At 46.4% G+C, this 16,224-nt stretch overlaps 1 protein-coding gene across 5 annotated transcripts in view; it reads left to right on the top strand.

Moving 5' to 3' along the window:
- LOC144781595 (uncharacterized) overlaps window positions 1-16,224 on the top strand; it is a 483,894-nt gene that overhangs the window by 268,243 nt on the left and 199,427 nt on the right. For all 5 annotated transcript variants that reach the window (XM_078660513.1, XM_078660514.1, XM_078660512.1 and 2 more), the window contains exon 11: window positions 2,791-2,917. In XM_078660513.1, the coding sequence (XP_078516639.1) occupies window positions 2,791-2,917 (127 nt within the window). The remainder of the gene's footprint in view (window positions 1-2,790; window positions 2,918-16,224) is intronic.

The raw sequence follows: 16,224 nt of genomic DNA, 5'->3' as shown, positions 1-16,224 counted from the left end.
TACAGTCTTAAATGGCAGCGTTTTTGCATCTGGTGTCGCTCAACCGGGGTTCACCCTTTTTCATCAAAGCCGGAGGAGATTCTGCCTTTCTTCCTGCAATTAGCAAGATCAGGCCTATCTCACGCAACCTTGAAGGTCTTTCTGGCTGCGATCTCAAGGTATCGACAGGATGGGACCAATTCCCTTTATTCTGCGAAGATTATACAACAATTCTTTAAGGGCCTTTTTAGAATGTTCCCTCCAGTACGCCGTCCACCTCCGGCGTGGTATCTAAATGTGGTCCTAGCACAACTCATGCATCACCCATTCGAACCCATCCACAAGGCATACCTGAAATATCTCTCGTGGAAGGTATCATTGCTGCTGGCTTTAACATCCTCCAGGAGAGTCAGTGATATTCAGGCGTTCACTGTTCACCATCCTTTCCTGCAGTTTACAAGTGACTCTGTAATGCTCCGCACTAATCCGAAGTATATCCCCAAGGTACCTTCGGATTTTCACCTCAACGAACCGATAATTCTAAAGTCATTCTTTCCTAACCCGCAAACACCGGCGGAAAGAGCGTTGCATACGCTGGACGTCAAAAGGTGTCTTAAATTTTATCTGCAGAGAACATCCGCTTTGCGCAGTTCTGACCAACTATTCATCACCTATGGTTCAATTCGTAAGGGGCAGGCAGTTTCTAAACAGACTATTGCAAGATGGATATCTTCTGCCATTGTCTTTTGCCATTCACAAGCAGGACGACCGTTGCAAGCAGCTCCTAGAGCGCACTCTACAAGAGCAATGTCGTCATCTACGGCTTTATTTGCTGAGTTTCCCTTCAGCAGATCTGCAGGGCGGCTACTTGGGCCAGTCCCCATACATTTACCAGACATTATTGTCTGGAGGCAACCAGCGAAGCTGATACTTCTGTGGGTCGAGCAGCGCTACGGAATCTTTTCAACTAAGGTGAGCCTCTGTTTCCCACCTCCTTTTACTGCTGTAAGACGCTTCCTATGTTCTATTTATTACACATGCTTGCATGATTGCACTCTGCTATGCTTAAAATGATATGTGTATTCTCAGTTTGCACTGTTGTATGCCTTATATGCTGACAAGCTTGACTACAATTGGCGTCTGCCTAGCACGGATGTACTGCTAACTACTCTGATTCAGGCATGTGAATCTATGAAAGACACCCCTAATACTGGAGAAGGACAATAGTTACTTACCTGTAATCGGTGGTTCTCCAGTATTGGTGTCTTTCATAGATTCACATGCAACCCGCCCACCTCCCCTCAGAGGCTTTTAGGCTATATTGGTTTAACTTCACTCCTTGCGAGAAAATCTGAGAGCCTGAGCCTCTGGGGAGAACCTTCTGGTGGGTGCTGGCGCCTGATTGGCTGTATTTTGGACTATACAAAATGACTAGGATAGTCATAGGTGTGGAAGTTTTTTCTACTGTAGCTTTGGCTACTTTACTTCCTGGTTTGTTTTTATTGGTATTTACTATGTATTTATAGCATATTATTGCTTTTTTATGTACCGTGGGACTCCCACTCCGACGACGGGGAATGATTCAGGCATGTGAATCTATGAAAGACACCAATACTGGAGAACCACAGATTACAGGTAAGTAACTATTGTTCTGCCAACTCATCCAGTCCAACATTTCACAGTTATCCTACTAAAGCCAATACAAGTACATACCTCTCATCACGACCAACAACCAAACATGGAAGAAGGGAAAGTGTCAGAACACTGAAGGATAAAAGGAGATGATTGGGATGACTACATAATGCCAACATCGGAGTGTCTCATACTCCCTCAATTAGTTGTCCACCACATGACGGGTTCCATATCCAGGTTGATAGGGTGCAAAAGTATTCAACCTCAACATACCACTTACATCTCACCTAAGGCTCCAACCCACCCTGCAGTCACCCACCTCTCTTGCTCTTCTTTTAGTCTGTTTATGCTTGCCCTCTGTCACTGTACTGCTCATTATTTCTTCCTGATTTTATCTTGCTACACAATTACATATGTAATATGTAAATGTATCTCTAAATAATGTTACCTATGACATATTTCTTTATCCAAAACTTATTTTTTTATACAATCTCCTCTGTACTGTTTGAGTTGCTCGCACAGGGCCTCATGATCTAGGTGCAGCTCAGTTCATGTAGAGTTCTCAGACACTCTATGCTAGCTTGTTGACCATTTCCAACTATTGATAAAGATTATTAGTCAATGAACATGTAAAGAGTGGGTCTTCTGCATGCAGTACATAATATTTGACATGGTGTTTGAGTTTCACCATGTCTTTCATATACCACCATTTAATGACCCAATGTTTGCATGTAAACCATTTTACCAGCTTTCCTTTATGCTGTGATTTGCATGCTGGTGCTGGTGCTTGGTCCCTTTAGCATAATTCTTCTTCCATCCTGCAGTTTATGCATTAATGTATATGCTTACACTCTTGCATGTTGCCTTATATTCTATTTTCCCTTTACTTCTGTTTACTATTGCCTTTGTATGTTTTTCTCTCCCTTTCTTCTATCTCTAGTGTTCTAACAGTTGTTGCTGTGGAGGACAAAAGCTGTATACAGTTTGTGTTGTATGCACTTAAAGTGCCTGATTTCCAACGTCTGTGAGCTGTGTGCCAATGCGGTAAGCAGTGTTGATGCCATTAGAATGGCTGGTTAGTTACCTCCGGGTTCCGAGCACCTCTCACCTGAAGCAATATGTTTGAGTTGTATTTTTCTGATATCTGCTCTTCTTTTCTACCTATCCTCTGACCTACAGGCATCCAAGAGACAAGAGCTTGTGCCTCCAAAACCTGGAATGTCTAGCGAAATATGGTCATCAATGGAAGATGATACAAGGCGAGTGGTGGGAAAGCGGAGTCACGGATCTGTGGGACATGCAACAGGTGAGCAGGATTTGTTGTAGTTTCTGGTGTCTGCAGTTAGTTTGTTTGGAGAGCTGTGGTGTAGGGATTCTGGTAGTTACTTAGGGTGCTTTCTACTTGGTCACATTATAGAGCTTAGATCAGAGCTGTTAGAAGTAAATGTTTGTGCTAAAACATTCGGTGTACATGTTATTTTCCACTTTTGTTAAGATGCTTGACACATGGATCCAGCTTGACTTTGGGGGCAGCTAACATTGTCAGGATGCTCATGGTGCACAGGGTCTGGCCCTCAAAGCTGTAGCCAAACAAGACGAGCATCCCTCACTTGAATATACTTTTCTGATGGATATTCCTAATCGCAGGTTTCTAACAAGGAGGGTATCCCTAATATACTATTTTAGGTTCGGGGAAAATGAGGGAAAACAAGACATCAATCAATAATAAACATTCATGGATCCCAGCAACAATACAAGAACAATAAAATCAATAGAGTACAATATAAAATGACTAATCACTCCACTCGTAAATCACTCTCTCCTTCAAAATCACACTCGTACACACTCCATACACACATTTCCCATGACCCCCAAAAAGTTCTTCGACAGCACATCAAATTGTATTGTATTGATTTTGTTCTTGTATTGTTGGTGGAATACATACATTTGTCTCTGAGGTTTTGTAAGAATAATATGAAAATAATGATGAATAAAAAATTAAAGCTATGTAAATGAAAAAAGAAAAAGTGTAAGAAATGAAAAATATGTAAAATGAAAGTAAGTTATGAATAACAAAATAAATATCTGAAGAAATTCTTCTGGGTGAGTAACTACATTGGATTAATTCCATTTATTAATGTAGATAAACTAAGCTGGTATGTTTATTGTTGATTGATACTTTTAATCTCAGGTAACATACTTGTAGAATATTCTCAGATATCAGGCTGTATCCAGAGATTTCTTCAGTAATGTTCCTGTTCATAGGTCGGGGGCCCGCAGCGACTCTGTTGCGCCCAGGAAGGGACAAAGCAGAGCAGCATCTAAGCACCACCCCTGTGCGCTGACAGCAGGCCCTTTCTTTCCACACCCTGTGATATGGATCTGGAACTCTTCTTCCAGCTTTGGTGTTTTTTCTGACAACTTCAAAACTTTTCGCAGTATGTTTGCTAACAATGTCCCCACTGTAAACAACAGGATTCAAACCGTGAAGAGAATGCAAAAATCATATGTCAGTCATGGATCTGCAGAAAGTATTCTGTATTTCTTTTGCTCTGGGTACAACTAAGGCATGCAAAAAGTGTGCCCTTATGCATCCCAAGGTGATTTAGGACTGAGAGGTAAAACTACGTTAAGGAGCACAAGAAGCTGTCACGGTCAAAGCATATGTCCTACTCCCACTTCAAGTCACGTGTCTGGTTGTGGTCCTGGTCTCAAGGCTCCTCCTGTGAAAAATCTGGTTCTAGGTCAAAGTCTTCTGGTAAGCCAAATCAAAGCCTAGACACAAGTGCAAGAAAGCCAAGTGGGACTCGACCTCATCCCTCCACTCAAAGTCTATCGAGAATTTGCAAGGGTTTCATTATAAGGATCACACTGTTCAGATATCTCCTGAGTCCAAAGTGAATCTGCAGTTGGTCCTAGTGTGCCTTGAGTATCCTGTGCCACTGTTAACCCAACAGCAAATAGGGACCTTCAAACACCTACGGCCCCACAGAGCTACAAGAGTCTCCAGTGTGACTTCTACATGCTCTGAGACCATAAGCCCCAGTGGTACCTGCTACTTCTCCAGTTCAGACTCCGGTTTTGAACTTCTATATCAATGCCAAGGTCCACACCATTTCCTTCCATACCGACACCAATACCAAATCCACCGATGCCGATTGGTCAGCCTGGTCCAGTCCTATGTCGTGCTATGAAATTTCAAATGAGCCAGTTTCCAATCCGTTGCCTCTGTCCCTACTGCTAAACCAGCAGATGACTCACTCTATTTTTGGTTCTGATTCCCTTTCATTATACTATCACTGAAGATTCATTGTATGCGTACTTACAAAATACTTGTGGGCTTGATACATCTCCTGAAATGGAACTTGATTCGCCACCTGTGCCAGCAGTAGAAGAAATAGCTTAATTTGTAGTGGTGGTTAAAGCACTAGAATTGCAGTTGGCCTCTGTAGAGATTAAAGCAAATGTATTTGCTGATTCCTCAATCAGGGCCACTTTCATATTAGCCATTAATGGTATTTAATGAAGCCCTTACTGATGCCTTTCCTTTACGTGGGCTAAGCCATGCCTGCGCCCGCCAGCAGTAGATCTGTCGCTGTGCAACATAGACAGGCACGTCCTAACTAAACACACCAGACAGCTCGATTGTTCAAGCCTCAACAATTAGGTTTAATTCCTAGTCCATTTCTGACTCACCCTCCTGATAGGGAAGAGAAAATAATGGATGCTTTTGGAAAGACAATGTTTTCTTCATCCAGTTTTGCAATCAGATTCTGTTGATGCTGTTTATCATCTGGGGAGGTACACCCACACAATTCCGGAAATGACCAGTGACATCTTGTAGCCATCCCGGAGGACCTCATGGCATTACAAGTCCAAACTATACAAGATGATCAGGATGCAGCCAAGTATGTACTCTGAGCTGGTCTGGACCTACAGACTGCATCAGCAGAGCTATTGGCATCAGTGATGTTCTTAGTAAGCATGCCTGGATGCAATCAACCGGGTTTTCAGGAGTCATGGAAGTGTCCTTAATGGACATGCTCTTTGACGGCACCAGACTGTTTGCTAAAAAGACTAATTTGGTGCCAGAACTGTTCAAGGATCCTTTCACCACAGCATGATCCTTGGCACTGTTGATGCGAACCAAGCAATTTCCCCATCAGTACATAAAATACAGAGGCTGTTCCAGGGAACTAGCTCACAGAAGCCAGCCTTCCCAATTAACAGCAGCAACCAACCCAATCGTTTTGAAGTTGCAGATGTGGCACCAACATAAGCCATTCCATCCAGCTGGGACAGTAGTACTCCAATTTTACCTCCTCTGCTGCAACGGCTAACCAATCTGCTTTAGCTTGCCCTCCCAGGCATGTGCTTGGTCAGTAGAAAGCAGAATACAAAATGCTCTCCCTGGCTGGAAAATCTTCATGTCAACATCGGACAGACAGGTGTTTCAGATTGGTCAAAGAGGAGATGCCCTACCCTTCATTTCCTCCCTACCCACCTTTCTCCCACAATGGAGTGACTTTTGGAGGAACACTCTTCATTTCTGATGCAGGAAGTCAATCTTTTGTGTTATCCAGTATTTGGGTGTCTTTCATAGATTCACATGCCTGAATCATTCCCCGTCGTCGAGACGGGAGCCTCCGGTATATAAAAAGTCATGTCCTAAAGACATACATAGAAAAGAATAGGCCCAAAGGTCTCACCTTAGTAGCCTATCCACTTCCTTTTGCAGGAAGGACCAAACAGAGCAGGCCCCAAGGGTCCCACCTTGGTGGCCTATCTGGGTCCTTTTGTAAAAAGGACCAAATAAAGTAAAACAGCCAATCAGCTACTACCTCCTTCTAGAACCTTCCTGCCAGGAGCCCAAGTCTCTCAGATTTTCTACCGCACGTTGTGCTAGGGAGTCTCCACCTGAGTTCTCCTCAGGAATTTCTCTTTTTCTTCAAAAACCACTTTAATTATTCTCTACAGTTATGTCTGATAGTCAGAAGAAGGGTCTTTTCCGGGCTTGTTCCTCATGCAGCAAGAAAAGACTTCACATTGAGGATAAACATGAGACATGTTTATATTGCCTCTGCCCTCACCACCAGGCAAAGGACTGCAAAATATGTCGGACCTTCTCCAACAAGACCCTCAAGGACCGAGAAGGTCGACTTCTGTTGTGGCTCAACAGGCTCAAGACCAAGACTGATGACTTGGTGTCCGAAGGTGAGAGTGTGTCTGGAGTGTCGCATTTTTCCTTGAAGAGGCCAAGGGTTTCTTCCCCTAGCCCCACAGACACCCCTCCTATGAAGACTTCTAAAAAGTCCTCAGAGGGCAAGCCATCAGTGTCTGGCAAGGACCTGCCTGTCCCCGGGAAACAGCCACTGGTCCCGGCGACGACGACGACAGCGTCGATGGTGCATTCAGCACAGAAAACCGTCTCGACGTCGACGACGACAGTGTCGACGACGACGGCCTCATCGGCTTCCTCCTCGACGATGAGGACGAAGCCTTCATCGTCGGCGAGTAGACCTACGCCGTCGACCATCCCGGTCACTCCATCGACGACGAAGATATCGTCGTCGACGACGAGACCCTCGTCGAAGGCGCCGACGACACCGTCGACGAGAACAACGCCGTCGACGAAGTCTACCTCGTCGACGAGGATCATCCCGTCGACGGTGGGAAAGCCGTCGACGACGAGTACACCGTCGACGGTGGGGACTTTACCGTCGACGAAAATGACGTCGAAGAAGACATCGTCGTCGCAGCCACCGTCGACGACGACTAAATTACCGACGAAAATGCCTACCACGACACCGTCGCTTCCAGCGTCGACGTCGACAGGACCCTGGAAGGAGTCTGCACTCCTATCCCACGCCATGGATGCCTTTCCACCGCAAGTGAGCCATGTCACTGTGAAAATTACTAAACGGCCTATTACGCCGCAGCAGACCTCGCCCGGTAAGATACAACAACTTCCTCCGGCCTGTCTACTACAAGGTCAGGAGTCGGACGAGGACTCCTTTACGCAGGCTACTAGTCCATCGGACCTAGTCCTGAAATGCCAAACCACAGACGAGGAGCCGGAAAAGGAGGAAGACCTTCTACAACAACAGGTCCAACCTCCATCCCAGACACAGGTTACTCCTATGGTGTGTCTCCCCGCATCCATCGTCTCGGACCTACAATTCCTCATCCAGGATTATAAGGAAAGGTTCCCGGAGAAACATTCTGCGTCAGCACCTCCAGCTGCACAGGCGCCAGCTCCTTCATCTCGGCATAGACCAACTCCCCTGGTCATTGAGAAGACACAGGTACCAATTCAGGACGCTCCCTCATCTGAAGATGAGGAGAGGGAACAGGAGGAAGGTGAAGTCGATGACGACCAGTCGGACCCGGATGCAGACCAAGATTATGTGGCACATTCTCCAGCATCTCCGGATCCACAGACCTCGGAGTCTCCACCCGCAGACATCGGTGGATTCCACAACATCATTGAGCGGGCTGCCAAGAGGTTCCATATGTCCATGGAAACTCAGGAAACTGAATGCTTCCTTTATGACTTCAAGGAGCCCACTAGGAAGACTTCAAGATCAATCCCCATAATTGAATACATCTGGAAGCAGGGCAAACAAATCATGCAAGCACCTGCTTCTATACAGGTGGTGGTGCCCAGGCTTGATAAGAAATACAAGGCCACCTCCACGGCACCGGCATGCCTGACAGGTCACCCCAAACCAGATTCTGTGGTGACTCAAGCGGCGCAGAAGAACTCTCGAAATCCAGCATCGCCTCTATCGACGCCACCTGATAAGGAGGGCAGGAAACTGGATGCCGTTGGCAAACGCTTTACTACCACTTCGGCCATGACGGTCAAAGTGGCTAATTCAATAGCCCTCCTGGGCCGTTACAATCGCCAACTCTGGGCGGACATTGCACCCTATCTTTCAAATCTGCCGGAGGATGTCAGAGAGGAGGCACATTCACTTCTCTTAGAAGGACAGACCTCTGCCTCATCGATTGTGCCATTGATGCCGCCATGACTGGTTTCCGGCAACTGGCAGGGGCTGCAGTCCTGAGGCGACAGGGCTGGCTCAAGGCCACCACTTTCCGCCAGGAGGTGCAAACCAGGATATTAGATATGCCTTACGATGGCCAGCATCTGTTTGGGGAACAGATTGACGCGGCCCTTACCACCATAAAAAAGGACACGGATACTGCCAAGGCTCTGGGTACTTTACAATTCCGGACCCAGTCCTTTCGTGGCAACCGGGGAAGAGGCCAACCTGCATACAAAGGTTCCTATCAGAATCGGTCTTCGTACACATATTCACAGTCCAAGCCGCAGTTTCATCAGCGACAACCTCAACAAGGACGACAGTCTTCATACGGCAAATCCAATTACCGAGGAAAGGGCCAAAAACGACCTGCTGGCAACAGACAATGACTTGTCTCCCTCGCTAGCCCCTCCACCACTACATTCTTTAAGACTTGGAGGGAAACTGAAATACTTCCATCGCAATTGGCAAACTATAACAACGGTTCGGTGGGTACTCCAACTCATTCGATTTGGACATTCCCTAGAATTCACCTCTATCCCCCCAACAACGCCACCGTGCCAGCGATCACACAGGCACCTACGATTACTTCTTCAGGAAATAGCTTCCATGCTGCAGAAGGGAGCGATAGAGAGAGTTCCACGGGCCCACAAGAATCAGGGTTTCTACTCTCACTTCTTCCTAATCCACCAAAAAGGAAAGAAATGGCGACCAATCCTGGATCTCAGGGCACTCAACGTGTTCCTAAAGAAACAATCATTTCGTATGGTGACTCTGCAAGAAATCCTTGGTCTGCTGGAGAAAGGGGACTACATGACGTCCTTAGACCTCCAGGACGCCTACTACCATATACCTATTCTCAAAGGGAACAGGAAGTTCCTCAGGTTTGCGGTGGCAGGACAGCACTACCAATTTCGGGTCCTTCCATTTGGCCTCAAATCGGCCCCGAGGATCTTTACCAAATGCCTATCACCAGTGGCAGCATTTCTTCGTCAACAAGGCCACCAGGTGTTTCCATACCTGGACGACTGGCTGGTGAAGGCACCGACGGCGGCCGCCGCAGCTTCATCCTCCAGCGCCTGTCTGGATATTTTCCACCGCCTAGGACTGACCCTCAACACCGCCAAGTCGACTCTGGAACCCACCAAGGTCATCACGTTCCTTGGAGCGACTCTGGACACGGACCGTGTCAAGGCTTTCCCCTCTCAGGAGAGAAAAATCAAACTCATCTCCTTGGCCAAGGCAGTGGCTTCGCGGAAGACTCTTCCGGTCCGCACGTTCAAGTCCCTCCTTGGCATGATGTCTTCATGCATACTGCTCATTCCACAATGCCGCCTAAAAATGCGTCCACTTCAGGAGGCACTGACAAAGCAATGGACTCAAGCCACAGGTTCTTTCGAGGACCGCATACGAGTCACTCGTCCCATTATCAATCATTTGCAATGGTGGACATCTCTCCACCATCTGTCGAAGGGTCTACCATTCCTGCTCCCAGCAGAGCCACACGTCATAATTACGGATGCGTCCCTGGAAGGCTGGGGAGCAGTCCTCCAGGAACTCCAGATCAACGGCAAATGGACGACACAGGAAACCACGCTCCATATCAATCTGTTGGAGTTACGGGCGGTTTTCCTAGCTCTACAGGCGTTTCTTCCACGCATTCGTCACTCCCCGGTGCTCATCAGGACGGACAACACCACGACGATGCACTACCTGAACAAACAGGGGGGGACGCGTTCCATCTCGTTATCTCGAGAATCGCAAAGAACCTGGAACTGGCTTCTGGCACATGGAATAGCGTTGAAAGCGGAGTACGTCCCGGGCAAGGACAACGTCTTGGCGGACGCACTGAGCAGGGAGAAGTCTCCTTCCCACGAATGGGAACTGGACAGGGAGGTGCTGGACCGTATCTTCCAGGAGTGGGGCACCCCGAACATAGACCTCTTTGCCACCAGAGAGAACGCCAAATGCCCAAGCTTCGCAAGCAGGCATCACCACTCAGGAACCCTCGGGAATGCATTTTCCATCGCATGGCGTAACGTCTTTGCGTACGCCTTTCCGCCATTCCCACTGATACCCAGGGTTCTCAGGAAGATGAAATCGGAACCCTGCACTCTGATCCTCATTGCTCCGTCCTGGCCGAGGCAGCACTGGTTCACGGAGCTTCATCGCCTCTCTGCCAGGCCCCCTCTTCGCCTGCAGCAGTTTCCGGCCCTGATCACGATGTGTCAAGGGCAGGTTCTCCACCCGAACCTGAGCTCTCTGAAGTTATCAGCCTGGCTCCTGAATACCGCGAATTCAGCCATCTGAACATCCCGCAGGATTGCAGAGATGTCCTTGCGAAAGCTAGAGCGGTCAGCACTAACAAAACCTACTCACTAAAATGGAAGCGATTCTGTTCCTGGTGTGTGGATCAAGGCTTGCACCCCTTCCATGCCACTCCACAGCATCTGCTGCCATACCTGTTACACATTGCGCAGTCAGGCCTTGCGCATACATCCATCAAAGTGCATCTAGCGGCGATTTCAAGGTTCACAAGGACGGCTGCAGGCCCATCTTTGTGGGCGGACAGGCTCATCAAACAATTCCTAAAAGGTCTATTCAGGTCCTTTCCACGACCTCGGCCTATTCCTCCATCGTGGCACCTCAATGTGGTTCTTCATCAACTAATGAAGCATCCCTTCGAACCCATCCATAAGGCAGAGATCAAGTTCCTCTCTTGGAAAACGGCCCTCCTCCTGGTACTAACCTCTGCCAGAAGGGTCAGTGAATTGCAGGCTCTATCCATCCAGGATCCTTTTCTTCAATTCAGAGAGGACAGAGTAATTCTGAGGACTAACCCTCGCTTCATTCCAAAAGTCCCCTCGGACTTCCATCTTAATGAACCAGTGGTGCTTAGATCGTTCTTTCCGAATCCTACCACGGCATCTGAAAGAACTCTACATTCTCTAGATCTAAAGAGATGTCTTAAATTCTACATCGATAAGACACAACACTTTCGAAAGTCATCCCAGCTCTTTATTGCCTTTAGTAGACCAAGGCTGGGAATGCCCCTCACAAAGCAGAGCATCTCAAGATGGATCTCTTCTGCGATCACCTTTTGTCACGACAAGGCCGGACGGCCTTTAGACTCACGAGTCAAAGCTCATTCGACTATAGCCATGTCCACGTCTGCGGCGCTGTTCGCTGGAGTGCCGATATTGGACATCTGCAGAGCGGCGACATGGAAGTCCCCACACACCTTCACCAGGCACTACTGCCTGGATACTGAGCTGATGAAGGATGCAGCAGTGGGCCGAGCAGTGCTTCGCCATGTATTCCAGTGAGGTGAGCCCTACTACATCCCTCCATCCTTTACGGGTATGCACATTCTCTTACTGTATTTATATGCCATTGCATTTTGTGCTTTATAGTCATGTGATATGTATTATCTACATGTTCATACCTGATGTTCATACAGAATGTGCATAATGTATTGCTCGCTACTCTGATTCAGGCATGTGAATCTATGAAAGACACCCAAATACTGGATAAGAAATGCGTTACTTACCTGTAACTGCAGTTATCCAGTATTAGTGTCTTTCATAGATTCACATGCACCCTCCCGCCTCCCCTGGCTGGGCTCACCTTTCTCTCTAATGAGTTTACGCCTAACTAGCTTGGTGCGTACGAAAATCTGAGAGACTTGGGCTCCTGGCAGGAAGGTTCTAGAAGGAGGTAGTAGCTGATTGGCTGTTTTACTTTATTTGGTCCTTTTTACAAAAGGACCCAGATAGGCCACCAAGGTGGGACCCTTGGGGCCTGCTCTGTTTGGTCCTTCCTGCAAAAGGACGTGGATAGGCTACTAAGGTGAGACCTTTGGGCCTATTCTTTTCTATGTATGTCTTTAGGACATTACTTTTTATATACCGGAGGCTCCCGTCTCGACGACTGGGAATGATTCAGGCATGTGAATCTATGAAAGACACTAATACTGGATAACTGCAGTTACAGGTAAGTAACGCATTTCATCCAATGTGCCATAGAGTAGGTGCTCTACTCTGAAAAGAGAGGATGCTGCAGCTACCATTACTTCCTCTTTCCAAAGAAGGAGGAGGCTTTAGTTCTATTTTAGACCTCCACCTGCTGAATGACTTTCTGTGGAATGACAGGTTCATAATGCTCACTTTGGTTCAGATCATATCAGCTCAAGGCGCAACAGACTGGATGGTCCTTTGACTTGTAGTACGCTTATTTCCATAGACCCTTTCTGCAGTCCCACAGGCGTAACCTGCGGTTCAACATGGGCCAAGAATACTTAGAACAGGATTGCGCCTGGGTCTCAATAAGAATGGGTGAGAGGCTTCTTACTCATCTGGCCTCGTGCATCCTTCTAATTTCAAATTCCATATGGCACATGCAGGCCCTGCAGTAGAATCCACTGGGCCCAGAATCAGGGATGCCTCACTTCATATGCATGCCTTTTGAGACTAAACACAGCTGTTTTTCAAAGCTCTTAATGCCAAAGACCATTTTCCTCGTGGCCGTTTCGTCAAAATGAAGTGTGATTGAGCTGTGGGCATTTTTGGTCTAATCACCCCACACCACCTTCTTTCCAGTCCAACTGGTACAGAGCACCTGGGCGGCTTTCCTACTGAAGACCATGACTCCCTTTCACTTTGGTCAATTTATTATTTCACCACTTTATTTGTTTGCTCCTCCTCACCCCTCGAAAGAGGAGAAGAGGCTCCATTGACTTGGTCCTAAGAGGGTTCTGCCCGTTTGCATTGATAGCACAAGAGACTGTTGCATAGGTGATGAGTTCATTGTGGGTTTCTCAAGGGCAAAGAAAGAGAAGCGCGTGCAAAAGAGGACCTCGTCTAACTGGATAGTTATTAAAGTCGGCTATGCACTGGCCTAGAAGAAGCCGCTCCGAGGACCTGCAGACTCACTCCACCAGGGCCTAAGTCGCTGCGACAGCTTTGGCATGCGGAATGTCTGTTCTAGACTGCTGAAGGCTGAAATGTGGGTGTCACTACATAGGTTCACAAAACACGACTGTCTTGACAGCCATGTTCTCATTCCCGCTTGGTTCTCCAGGAGTTTTTGGTCTTAGTTTACCTTCCAGACCCTTCACCTTTCGGAGGTATTGCTCTAGTATCTATTCAAAAGGTGAGGAATCTGCAGTTAAAAGTTTGTGTCAAATGACCAAGTCACTTACAATCGGTATTACTCTTTCTGGTAGATACTCTGCAGATTATTCAGCGCTCTCCAATCTCCACATTTTTCCTATTTCAATTACCATCTGAAAATGTCATTAGTTAGGATTCAGCACACTCTCTCAGACCATCTGTTCTAAGCTCAGCATCTGAGGTCATGAAAAGAGAAAGAGACAAGTAACCAACATCAGCTTATAGGGAGGGTGTTTATATGTGGCTCCGATCCATCACTTCTGGTATGGTAAGAAGTAACCACTAAGTCACAAGGAGCCACCTCCCTGTTCACAGGAGCATTCTAGAAGAATTCTTAAACTGTTGGGGATAGTCTAAATGTGAGGAATATTCAGTAAGAGTATACACCAGAAAGAGCGTTAGTGAAGGTAAGTAACTTGATCATTACGTTAGTATGTCAAACAGAAATAATCTTCTAATATTGCAGCAGGACAGTATAAAGTATGAATTTATACGTACGTTGGTGCCATAAACAAGGGTTAAGAGTGAAACAGTGTATAATGGTTCCGCATTTACATATTTTTCCAGGGAATATTCATGATGCATTTAGTCCTTGTGTTATTTGTCTTGTATATTTTTTTTTGTAACAGAGTTTTATATAGTGCGAACTTGACCCGAATCAGGTATCAGACCGCTTTACATAGCACCAGTTGCAATACATGAGGACACATTCATTTTTGTTAGGCACAGGGAGATTAAGTAATTTGCCCAGAATCACATAATGTTCAGCGTCATTGCCGGGGCTCGAACCCAGTTCCCCAGATTCGAGGTCGACCACCCTAGCCGTTAGGCCAACTCCTCTCCCCAAGTGTTGGGGCAGTATCTACGGAGATCTTTGAGCTGAAGGAGACAGGTCAAGAAGGTTGAAGATTGTTGGCAAATGAGAAGGGTCTTGTGGTGGAGGAATATGAAAATTAAGAAAGGCTGCAATCCTGAGCAGGGGTTGGTGTTGCAGTGTGGGGTTTTGTGCCTGAAGTAGACAGATAGAGGTGTAGAGTTAGATTGTTGGGTCAGCCTAATTAGAGAGGTATAGATAGATGTGAACTTTAGTACGAGGAACTAATTGAGGGTGTTGCACACAGTGGGCTACCCAGTCTAAATTTTTCACTGGTAGTTTTAAGTAGATCTAGGAATATTGCCAAGGTTGAATATGGACTATGGTTGAAGTAAGTAACTTCTTTTTCAGAGTTTAGAAGGTCTTGAACAGCCCAGGAGGATGCTTTTGCAGTAGTTTAGCTGTTTTAGTACTAGAGAACTGGAGTTTTAATAAGCGTCTTGGCAGAGAAATGTGAGACGCGGCTATTCACAAGGTGGGATCGGGCTGATGTTTAGTTGAATCCCAATGTTATGGGCAGGAGGCACATTACAATGGTATAATTCAGGAAGGGTGTATAGATCTTGATGTTGGTAACCATTAAGTGGCAAATTGCCATCCATTATCAAACATCAAAGGGCAGTACATCACAATAGCTTGAGGCACATCAGTTATGGAATGAAAGAAGAAGACAGTGTAGTTGTATTTAGGAAGCAAATCAGGAGGCGTAGAACAGAACCACGGGGATGTCAATGGCTATCAAAAGAGGTGGTCAGTTGGAAGGGATGGGTATTATGAACAGAAATAGTGATGTTTGAGACAGCGAAATGATTTAGATGGAAGCCTGACAGTAAAACATTGCAGGTGCAGTGTGTGATTGCATTGCTGGACTTGCTGTGCGGGACACAGGTGTATTTCTGTCGAAGTTGAGGGTTGTTTTTTGGATGAATAGGCCAGAGACTCCATCGTTCCATGCACTCAGACCTGAAAACAGCAGCCCACTTTCTTAGCAGATGCTCAATCAATCACAGTCCAAACCTCAGCACTAATGGCTAGCATTGACCTCATTCCCACACAGACAGCACAAGGAGAGAAACAGAGACACAATCAAAAAGCACCTCAGTTTCACAGGTAGAATATAGTAACTTATAATAAGGAAAGGCAACATAGAATAATGTGAACATTCTTTCACAAATTTCATTCACAGATGTCCAGACAGTTCATAAGGAACTTCCAGATGCCTCAGTCCATGAAAACGTGTTCTACCCCAGCATTACATCTTTCATAGATTCACATGCTTGAATAATTCCCTGTCGTCAGTCTGGGAACCCCTGTTATATTCCAGCAGCCGTAGATACTCAACCTATGACATACCTAGGCTTTCCTGTTGTCAGTTTCTATTTTCGATAAATTCTGGTGGGGTTTTATCAGTGTCTTCAAGTGATTTCAATCTTAAAAAAACAGTGGCTATCAGTGGTTATACATTTTCACGTCATTAAAAACATTGGAAACAGTGTTTTTCCAGTGTTTATGGAGCGTT

Source organism: Lissotriton helveticus, chromosome 9, assembly GCF_964261635.1.
Source record: "Lissotriton helveticus chromosome 9, aLisHel1.1, whole genome shotgun sequence".
In the NCBI taxonomy this organism is placed as follows: domain Eukaryota; kingdom Metazoa; phylum Chordata; class Amphibia; order Caudata; family Salamandridae; genus Lissotriton; species Lissotriton helveticus.
Note: the sequence above shows the minus strand (reverse complement) of the source record. Positions and strands in the feature narration are given on the sequence as shown.